The sequence below is a fragment of the Dermacentor silvarum genome, chromosome 9, assembly GCF_013339745.2.
Source record: "Dermacentor silvarum isolate Dsil-2018 chromosome 9, BIME_Dsil_1.4, whole genome shotgun sequence".
NCBI classification, from domain to species: Eukaryota; Metazoa; Arthropoda; class Arachnida; order Ixodida; family Ixodidae; genus Dermacentor; species Dermacentor silvarum.
Window position 1 is genome coordinate 147965200 of NC_051162.1, and position 10439 is coordinate 147975638.

Genomic DNA, 10439 nt, shown 5'->3' on the forward strand with positions numbered 1-10439 from the left:
GCCACAGGGGGTAAAATTTAGCCTTGTATCCTAAATGCAATAAATTTAATTCACATAAATTCAGAGGTTTTCTATGAGAGCATTAGTGAGTTTTACATGAGTGGATACGACAGAAGTGCTGCCGGCATGGATATTAATCGCTTCCACTTCGCACTGCAGGCTATAATCGCTGTTCTTTTCGTCAGGCGGCCAACTGGTTGCTGTGCAACGCCACTGTCCCCTTCACAGCCATCGCCCGTGCAACTGCTGATTACCGACATCGCGAAGAGCGTGTCTTTCCTGGATACGCTTCCCCCGGCCAAGCTCATACACCTGAGGGCGGCCACATCGTCAACGTCTTAAGTCTACGCCAGCGACATAAGCAGGTCATTTGCGTCATTCAACTTCAGTAGGCACGCAAGCAGTTCTACTGGCATGACTCTTATTCACTTTCCCTTCGTAACGGAGGTTGGTGCAAATTCGCCTTGGTCGGCGTCTGTTTCCTGTTAGGGGAGAAGCTCCTTAGGGTCGAGCCTTGTCCGCCGTCGCGCCGTCGTCGCGCCGTTGTAGCCACGCTAGTACTCGCCGCTCCAGCTAGAGGCACAGCTGTGCTCTCTTTCTCTCTCGTTCCCGACGCTCTCTCTCTCTCTCATCCGTAGCTAGGGGCGCTGCGGTACACAAGGGCATTCATTCCCGACGCTCTCTCTCTCTCGTCCGTAGCTAGGGGCGCTGCGGTGCACAAGAGCGTTCGTTCCCAACGCGCGCTCTCTTTCTCTCTCGTCCGTAGCTCTGGTTTACCCGAATGATCCCCCTGTGCTTCGCCCACTCATCATCATTCACGTCGTGGATATGCGGTGATTTTTTTTTGCCTTGATAATTCCCGACCACAAGAGATTTCGTCAGACATTCTACTTCCTCAATATAATTGCCCATAATATGCGAGGGCGCTGCTCTAACTTTTTGTATTTGTAAGGCATGTACGTTCGTCGTAAGGGTACATGCGCTTATGTCAAGCGCATGCGGCGCATTTGCTGTTCCAAAGGAAGTGTTTATTAAAACCACAGTTCTAAGAGAACGCCCATCCTGTCCGCCTTGCCTCTATTCTTTTTGATGAAATTTCGCTCGCTCAGAGCAACGTTCACAAGAAATCGGAGTGGGCCCAGAAGTAAAGGCTTCTCTTAATTGTGCCCGTACCTGATTCTGACATCACACACAACAAATACCTTGGGTGGGATGAGTGTACAGGAACAACCGAAAGAAATCAGCACCTGTTTACTTACATATTTGAGGTCTGGTAAGACGGGCTTCTCCCCCTTCGCAACAGTCACTGTGGGGAATGCGACCACTTTGCCCCGCTTCTGGAAAGGTAAGTTTTACTGTTATGTATTGCTGACTGCATCACAGCAAGACATATTATACGGCGACAACCTAAGAATTCAGGACAAGCTCCACCCGTCAAACTCCACTGCATCTGCCTTCTGTGCTTCGGCGCTTCTGTTAATGCCCCTATAAACAAAGCGCTATTTTAAGCTCATTTTATGCGTTTTGTGGCCTCACTTAGTTAAATTAGGCGTCTAACCTGATGCGCCTTCTTGTGAAGTTTTTTTCAGTTTTTTTTTTTTCTATTGCGGCAATCATATGGACACTCCAGGCGCATTTTTGCCACCACCGCCGCCATGATGTTTCGTATGAAGTCCAAGGGCAATAACATCGTCGTCGCACGCCGTGCACTGTATGTGCGAGTGAAAGCGTGCCAGGGTGCGCCCGCGATCGCGGATCAATCTCGCGCACGCAAGGGAGGAAAGCTGAAATCAAGCGCGCCGTCTTCCATCTCGCGCAGCGCTTCAGGGGGAGGGTTGCGCGCGACCACCATTTTGTGTCGTCGGGGCGCCAGTTTCGCCCGAAAAGCGAAGCATCGATTGCGATAGCAAGTAAGTGGACAACTATACGAAATAAAGATGGTAGTTTTATCGGCCGTATTCACTTGTAAACGTACGCATACTAACTCAATGAACAAGTATGGTGTCAGCGCGCACAAGCAAACATGAACACATGTTTCGACCCAACTATCGACCCATCTCTTTCACATGTACATGTGGGAAAATGCTTGAGCACATTATCTTCAAGTTCCTGACTGAATACGTAGAGGCTAAAAAACTAACCCACCCTTGCCAGCTCGGGTTTAGAAATGGACTATCCACTGTAACAAAACTTGCTGAATTCGTACACGATCTCGCACTAGGTTTTAACAATCAGTCGCAATTTGGCATAATTTTTCTTGACTTTTCCAAAGCGTTCGATCGCGTGTCACACCAGAAACTGATCTACAAACTTCAGCATTAAATTGGTGATGAACCTGTCAAGCAGTTCAGCAGTTATTTAACTGACCGTTACCAAATGATTTAACTCGATGGGCACACCTCCGACATTATTCCCGTACTATCTTGCGTCCCCCATGGATCTGTGCTAGCAGTAATTTTATTTTTGTTATTTATTAATAAACTAAGTAACCAAACTGAAGTACAAATGAGGCTATTTGCAGATTGCTGTGTGGTCTACCATGAAATGAAACATGGATCCGACCAGATCAAACTAAACAACGCCATAAATAATGTTTATTAGTGGTGTCGTGTTTGGAACGTGATTGTTAACAAAGAAAATACAGTTTTTATGTCTGTAACAAAGAAAAAAATTACGATTAAGTTCACTTATGGTTCTGATAGCACCGTGCTGCGAACTGTTACTGTATACCGATATCTGGGTATCATTATCACGTGCGACTTAAACTGGACAACGTACGTTCAGTATATAGCAAAAAAAATAATTAAGCCCTTTTTCCTTAAACGTGCCTTGAATAACTCGCCTCCCGGAATAAACCCACGGAATTACGTTTCGCCTATATGCCCGATATTATAATATTTTAACATTGCATATTGCATAACATTGCATTCCCTATACAGCTACCAACGCAGCTGCACTCGAAAGTGTGCAGCGAAAAGCTGTGCGATTTATCAATGACCGATACAGATGCAGATACAGATGCGATACAGATGCAGATACAGATACAGATTCACCTACTGAACTTACGCTTCGCGTAGGGCTTTACCCTCTATCTAGCCGATCGCAGATACATCGCTTGAAGTTCCTATACATACTTCTGCACAATTCATTTAAGAATAACTCCGAAGATATCATCAATATAAGCCGTTCCAGAATCGCTCGTAACAAACACCCTGTCTCTTTTGAGGAATTCTTTTGCAATAATAACACTTTTTACTTTTACTTTTTTTCCACAAGCACTGCGCGAATGCAATGTACCATACTCCGATTCATACATAAGATGCAACGCTGTAGAAGGTACGCAAGAAGTACGGTCGCCAAAATGTATCACTCCACGCGTTCCGTCTATGCTTTGCTGCGCGCTAGTGGCGTTTGCTCACGCGAGCTTGCACGTGAGGCTGCCGCGACGGGCTGCAAATAAAAAAAATGGCTGAGGTTTAACTCTTGTAAATCTAGTTATCAGGAGCGAAAAGTTAAATTGGTTTAGTTTTGCTAAGACTATGCCCACAGTGTTTCATTAAAGTTCAACTTTATTGCAAATCTGACGGTGTTGCTGGAATGGTGACGAAGACGGTCTTTGCTTGAGATATCGCAGCCTGTTGTCTAGCTATATCTACTGGATGAATGGATTGAGCCTGTCGCTGAAGCGCACCTATAGACGAGCCAGCCGGCGAGCCATCAATGGCGAGATTGAGTGGCCAAGCGCCGACGAAGCAGCCGTTAAGCCCTAGATAAAGAAATTGCGCAGCTGCGACGCCTCTCCGCAGCAGATCACGTCGCGCGACGTCACACCTGCCACACTTGCGCTCTGGCAGCTGAAGGTCATTGCGACGCGATGAATGACCTGGCGAGACATGGCGTAGTATAGAGCTTTCGGTCTAAAACAATGAAAAGCTAATTGATCTAAAACAACGTGTTAGCAGCCGTACGAGCATGTGGTTTGTTTGTTTCTAAGGGTAACTTGAAGCGGTCAATAAACACCGAACTACTTCTAAGTGCGAACGCAGACGCTGCAAAAAGTATCTGTAGCCTCCACGGCGTTGCACTTGCTGTATGAAACGGAGTATAGATGCCACAATTACAATGCAGCAGATATTCCTGAAATTCGTAGAGCTTGCCAAACTAACTATGATGCCACTAAACTGGTGTAATTTGTGATAATACCTGGGGTAATATATTGTCACGTAGTAGTGACGATGAAGCAAACAGTCGTAAAACTGTGAATGACGAAACTGATTATTTATTGGGCGAACCTGTGCCCACAAAAGCAAGTTACACTTGAAGCACAACGATAGCGGCGAACACAGTCGGCGATCGTCGAAATCTGATCAGCGGCGAAACGCGTCGGCTTTTATACCTGAGTCATCGAAGGTTCCAGATTAATCCCTGATGCCCGCGTGTCTTCCAGAAAGTTCTAGACAATTCGCGTCGCTCATACAATCGGATTACATGGGCGTCGGTGACCACAGACGACGGATAGAAGCATTGATAACGTCCGAGAAGCTTCCAATGCAGGCGCGTCCTGCGCGGAGCGATAACGTTTAACATTTGTCAGCCGGTGTTGAAAGCGGCCACCGGTGAAAGATAAACATGTGTACGTGTCAATACCCTCCCCTTAAAAAGCATCGTCCCGATGCTACAAACAAACACGAAAGCGAAAACAAAACCATGCGTAATAAACAAACAACAACAACAAAAAAACAATAACAAAGTAACAAAGTACCTAAGTTTGTCAGCGGGCGTAGAAAGGCTTAAGACGCACCACGTGGATGACTTCAGGTCGTGCCCGGCGCCGCTGTGATTGCGAAATGCCGTCTGGCACGACCTCATAGTCCAGTGCGCCAATACGTCGGGTGATCTTATATGGTCCGAAATAGCGACGTAACAGCTTCTCGCTAAGTCCTCGTCGGCGTATCGGAGTCCAGACCCAAACACGGTCACCGGGCTGGTACTCGACGTAGCGTCGTCGAAGGTTGTAGTGTCGGCTGTCGGTCCTCTGCTGGTTCTTGATGCGCAGTCGGGCGAGCTGTCGACCTTCTTCGGCACGCTGCAAATAGGTGGCAACGTCGAGATTTTCTTCGTCGGTGACGTCCGGTAGCATGGCGTCAAGCGTCGTTGCCGGGTTCCTTCCGTAGACCAGGTTGAACGGCGCCATGTGCGTCGTTTCTTGCACGGCCGTGTTGTATGCGAAGGTCACGTACGGAAGGATGGCATCCCACGTCTTGTGTTCGACGTCGACGTACATTGCCAGCATGTCGGCGATGGTCTTATTTAGGCGCTCGGTGAGGCCATTCGTCTGCGGGTGGTAGGCGGTGGTCCGGCGATGGCTTGTGTGGCTGTATCGCAGGATGGCTTGAGTTAGTTCTGCCGTAAAGGCAGTACCTCTGTCGGTGATGAGGACTTCTGGGGCACCGTGACGCAGGAGGATGTTCTCAACGAAGAATCGGGCTACCTCGGCAGCACTGCCTTTGGGCAAGGCTTTTGTTTCGGCGTAGCGGGTGAGGTAGTCCGTAGCTACGACGATCCATTTATTCCCGGACGTCGACGTCGGAAAAGGCCCCAGTAAGTCCATCCCAATCTGCTGGAACGGTCGGCGAGGTGGCTCGATCGGCTGTAGAAGTCCGGCTGGCCTTGTCGGCGGTGTTTTGCGTCGCTGACAGTCTCGGCATGTCCTTACGTAATGGGCGACGTCGGCAGAGAGGCGAGGCCAGTAGTATTTTTCTTGTATCCTCGCGAGCGTGCGGGAAAAACCGAGGTGTCCAGCCGTTGGGTCGTCATGGAGAGCTTGCAGAACCTCTGGACGCAATGCTGAGGGTACCACGAGGAGGTAGTTGGCTCGGAGAGGCGAGAAGTTCTTCTTTAGGAGAATGTCGTTTTGCAAGAAAAACGACGCCAATCCTCGCCTGAACACCTTCGGCACAGTGACGGTCTTGCCTTCCAGGTAGTCTACAAGGTTCCTTAGTTCCGGGTCGGCTCGCTGTTGTTCGGCGAATTCGTCGGCACTGATGGGTCCCAAGAAAGTGTCGTCATCCTGGTCATCCTGTGGCGGCGGTTCGACGGGGGCGCGAGACAAGCAGTCGGCGTCAGAGTGCTTTCGCCCGGACTTGTAAACGACGGTGATGTCGAATGCTTGAAGTCTCAGGCTCCATCGTGCGAGGCGACCTGAAGGATCCTTCAAGTTAGCTAGCCAACACAAGGCGTGGTGGTCGCTCACAACTTTGAAGGGCCTGCCATAGAGGTAGGGGCGAAACTTTGATGTAGCCCAGATGATGGCGAGGCACTCCTTTTCTGTTGTGGAATAATTTGATTCCGCCTTCGATAGCGACCGGCTAGCGTAACTTACAACCCTTTCTAGTCCGTCAGTCCTCTGCACAAGCACGGCGCCGAGTCCTACGCTGCTTGCGTCGGTGTGGACTTCGGTATCGGCGTTTTCGTCGAAATGCGCAAGGATGGGCGGCGATTGTAGGCGTCGCTTCAGTTCTTCAAATGCTTCGATTTGCGGCGTCTCCCACTTGAACTCGACGTCGGCCTTCGTGAGGTACGTCAGTGGCTCGGCGATCCGTGAAAAATCCTTGACGAAGCGCCTGTAATAGGCGCACAGGCCAAGAAATCTACGCACTGCCTTCTTGTCGGCGGGCGGAGGAAAGTCAGTGATGGCCGCCGTTTTCTGTGGGTCAGGGCACACTCCAGACTTGTTGATGACATGGCCCAAAAACAAGAGCTCCTCGTATGCGAAGCGGCACTTTTCTGGCTTCAACGTGAGTCCGGAGGTCTTGATAGCTTGAAGAACTGTTTCAAGGCGCCGCAGGTGTTCTTCGAAGCTTGAGGCAAACACAACGACGTCGTCCAAATACACGAGGCAAGTCTGCCACTTCAAGCCTGCCAGTACTGTATCCATGACGCGTTGGAAAGTCGCAGGTGCCGAGCAAAGACCAAACGGCATGACCTTGAACTCGAACAGTCCGTCTGGTGTTATAAAGGCAGTCTTCTCCCGGTCCCTCTCGTCGACTTCGATTTGCCAGTAGCCGGTTTTGAGGTCCATCGACGAAAAATACTTTGCGTTGTAGAGTCGATCCAAGGCGTCGTCAATCCGTGGGAGGGGGTATACGTCCTTCTTCGTGATCTTGTTGAGGCGACGATAATCGACGCAGAAACGTAGGGTTCCATCCTTCTTCTTCACTAACACCACGGGGGACGCCCACGGACTCTTGGACGGCTGGATGATGTCGTCGCGTAGCATTTCGTCGACTTGTTGCCTTATGGCCTCGCGTTCGCGCGCCGAAACTCGGTACGGGCTCTGACGGAGTGGGCGGACATTTTCGTCGGTTATGATGCGGTGCTTGGCGACAGGGGTTTGTCGGACTTTTGACGACGACGAGAAGCAGTCCTTGTATTGCAGGAGCAGAGCTTTTAGTTGTTCTTTCTTATGCCTGGGAAGGTTCTGATTGACGTCGAAAGTTGGTTCAGGTACTATAGTCGTCGTTGCAGGTGCACTGGAATCCGTGAAGGCGAAAGCACTGCTGGCTTGTACTATTTCGTCGATGTAGGCGACCGTGGTGCCTTTGTTAATGTGCTTGTATTCGGGGCTGAAGTTCGTGAGCATCACCCTTGCTTTCCCTGCACGTAGCTCAGCTATGCCTCTAGCGACGCAAATTTCACGGTCGAGCAGTAAGTGATGATCGCCCTCGATGACGCCCTCCATGTCTGCAGGCACTTCGGTACCGACGGAAATCATTACGCTGGAGCGAGGCGGAACGGTGACTTGTTCTTCTAGCACATTCAAGGCATGGTAACTGATGTCTGTATCCGGTGGTATCGCGTTGTGCGTTGAAAGCGTTACCGACTTGGACCTTAAGTCGATGACTGCACCGTGTTGGTTTAGAAAGTCCATGCCTAGGATGACATCCCTGGAGCAGTGCTGCAGGATTACGAAGCTCGCCGGGTAAGTGCGGTTGTTCACAGTGACTCGTGCTGTGCAGATTCCAGCCGGCGTTATTAGGTGGCCTCCCGCTGTACGGATATCGGGTCCTTGCCAGGCAGTCTTCACCTTCTTCAACTTGGCGGCGAACGGGCCACTGAAAACGGAATAGTCGGCTCCAGTGTCGACGAGAGCAGTGACGTTATGACCATCGATTAGCACGTCTAAGTCGGTAGACCGTCGTCTGGCGTTGCGGTTAAGTCGTGGCGTCGGATCACGGCTGCGTCGGCTTGCTCCGCTGCTGCTACGTCGCGTCGGTAGGTCTTCTTTCGGCGGCGAAGTGTTGTCAAGGCTGTTGCTAGGCGGCGTGCTGATATCTCGTCGTGATGAATCGCGAATCGTCGTCGTCGGCGGCGTCGGAGGATCTTCGGCATTGCGTCGTACAGCAACCGCACCTCCATCGGTTGCTGCCTTTAGTTTCCCGGGTAAGGGTTGGGAGATCGGCCCCGGGTGGGACCGTTGTACTGACGGCGATGCGGCGAGATGTAGCGGCCTGGTGACGGCGAGCGTGAGGATCGTCGTGGTTGCCACTGCGCTCCGGCGAGGTAGTCGGCGATGTCGCGCGGTCGTTCACCTCGATCGGGACGCAGCGCGTTGACGGGGAACCCTCGTAGGCCCATCTCGCGGTATGGGCATCGGCGGTAGACATGGCCGGCTTCCCCGCAGTGGTAGCAGAGCGGGCGGTGGTCGGGGGCGCGCCAAATGTCCGTTTTTCTCGGGTAGCTGCGCTGGGCGACGGGCGGGCGTGCTGGCTGCGGCGGCGGCGCTGGGCGACGGAATTGCGGCGTTACGGGGCCCTGGCGCGAGCGCGTAGGGGGGCCTTGACGACGGGCGACGGCGGCGTATGTCATCGCTTCCGGCTGGGGTTGCGGCGATTCGGGAAGTCCTAGCGATTGCTGGATTTCCTCCCGCACGATATCGGCGATGGAAGCAACTTGAGGCTGCGACGACGGTAGCAACTTCCGCAGCTCTTCGCGTACTATCGCCCTGATGGTGTCTCGTAGGTCGTCGGAAAGCCCTTGGACTTCGGCGTAGTGTGGCGTCGAACGGCGATTGTATTGCCGGTTGCGCATGTCCAGTGCTTTCTCGATCGTCGTAGCCTCCGAGAGAAAGTCTTGGACTGTTGTTGGTGGATTCCGTACCAGTCCGGCGAATAGCTCCTGCTTAACTCCCCGCATGAGCAAGCGAACTTTCTTGTCTTCGGGCATAGCTGGATCGGCGTGCCGGAACAATCGAGTCATTTCTTCAGTGTACATACCGATGCTCTCATTCGGGAGCTGTACACGGTTTTCCAGCAAGGCTGCAGCTCTTTCTTTACGGACGACGCTCGTGAAGGTGTCCAGGAAGGCGGCTCGGAAGAGGTCCCAGGTTGTTAGTGAACGTTCCCTATTCTCGAACCAGGTTCTGGCGCCGTCTTCAAGAGAGAAGTAAACATGGCGCAGCTTTTCGTCGCAGTCCCACTTGTTGAACGTAGCGACCCGGTCGTATGCCTCCAGCCAGCTTTCGGCGTCTTCACATGGCGAACCGCGGAAAGTCGGCGGCTCCCTGGATTGTTGCATCACGACCGCAGATGTTGGCACAGGGGCTGTCATGGTAGCTGCTGCCGAGGTCATGACTTTTGTCCTCTTGGTCTTCTCAGGTAGGGGTTCGTACTCCGGTGGCAGGTTCAGTAGCCTGCGACTAGCTCGCTGGTCGGGGTAGGCGTCGACGTCTTCTAGACGGTGTGGGCTTGGCTCACGGCTGGACGGGGGGGTCCGGTACAAGGACATAAAAGCACCTCCACCAGATGTCACGTAGTAGTGACGATGAAGCAAACAGTCGTAAAACTGTGAATGACGAAACTGATTATTTATTGGGCGAACCTGTGCCCACAAAAGCAAGTTACACTTGAAGCACAACGATAGCGGCGAACACAGTCGGCGATCGTCGAAATCTGATCAGCGGCGAAACGCGTCGGCTTTTATACCTGAGTCATCGAAGGTTCCAGATTAATCCCTGATGCCCGCGTGTCTTCCAGAAAGTTCTAGACAATTCGCGTCGCTCATACAATCGGATTACATGGGCGTCGGTGACCACAGACGACGGATAGAAGCATTGATAACGTCCGAGAAGCTTCCAATGCAGGCGCGTCCTGCGCGGAGCGATAACGTTTAACATTTGTCAGCCGGTGTTGAAAGCGGCCACCGGTGAAAGATAAACATGTGTACGTGTCAATATCAGAGAAATTTCGAAAGGAGCACCCAATTTGTACAAACAGTATCTGCAATTATATTAGCGAGCCTGGGATGGAAGAAACCGCTGGCTTCCGGCAAAAAGAAAAAAAAAAACAAAGCGAGCGGACGTTTCTGAATATATGATGTCCATGATTGCAACGAGTCAAGCTCGAAACAACAGGCCCGAATGCACAATATGCCGATATTAT

The 10439-nt window shown here is 51.5% G+C and overlaps 1 protein-coding gene across 1 annotated transcript in view; it reads right to left on the reverse strand.

Annotated features, from left to right (window-relative positions):
- Positions 1-10439, reverse strand: part of LOC119463972 (anoctamin-4) — a 142748-nt gene that overhangs the window by 111248 nt on the left and 21061 nt on the right. Inside the window, exon 7 of the mRNA XM_049655446.1 lies at positions 1260-1337. Within this exon, the coding sequence (XP_049511403.1) occupies positions 1260-1337 (78 nt within the window). The remainder of the gene's footprint in view (positions 1-1259; positions 1338-10439) is intronic.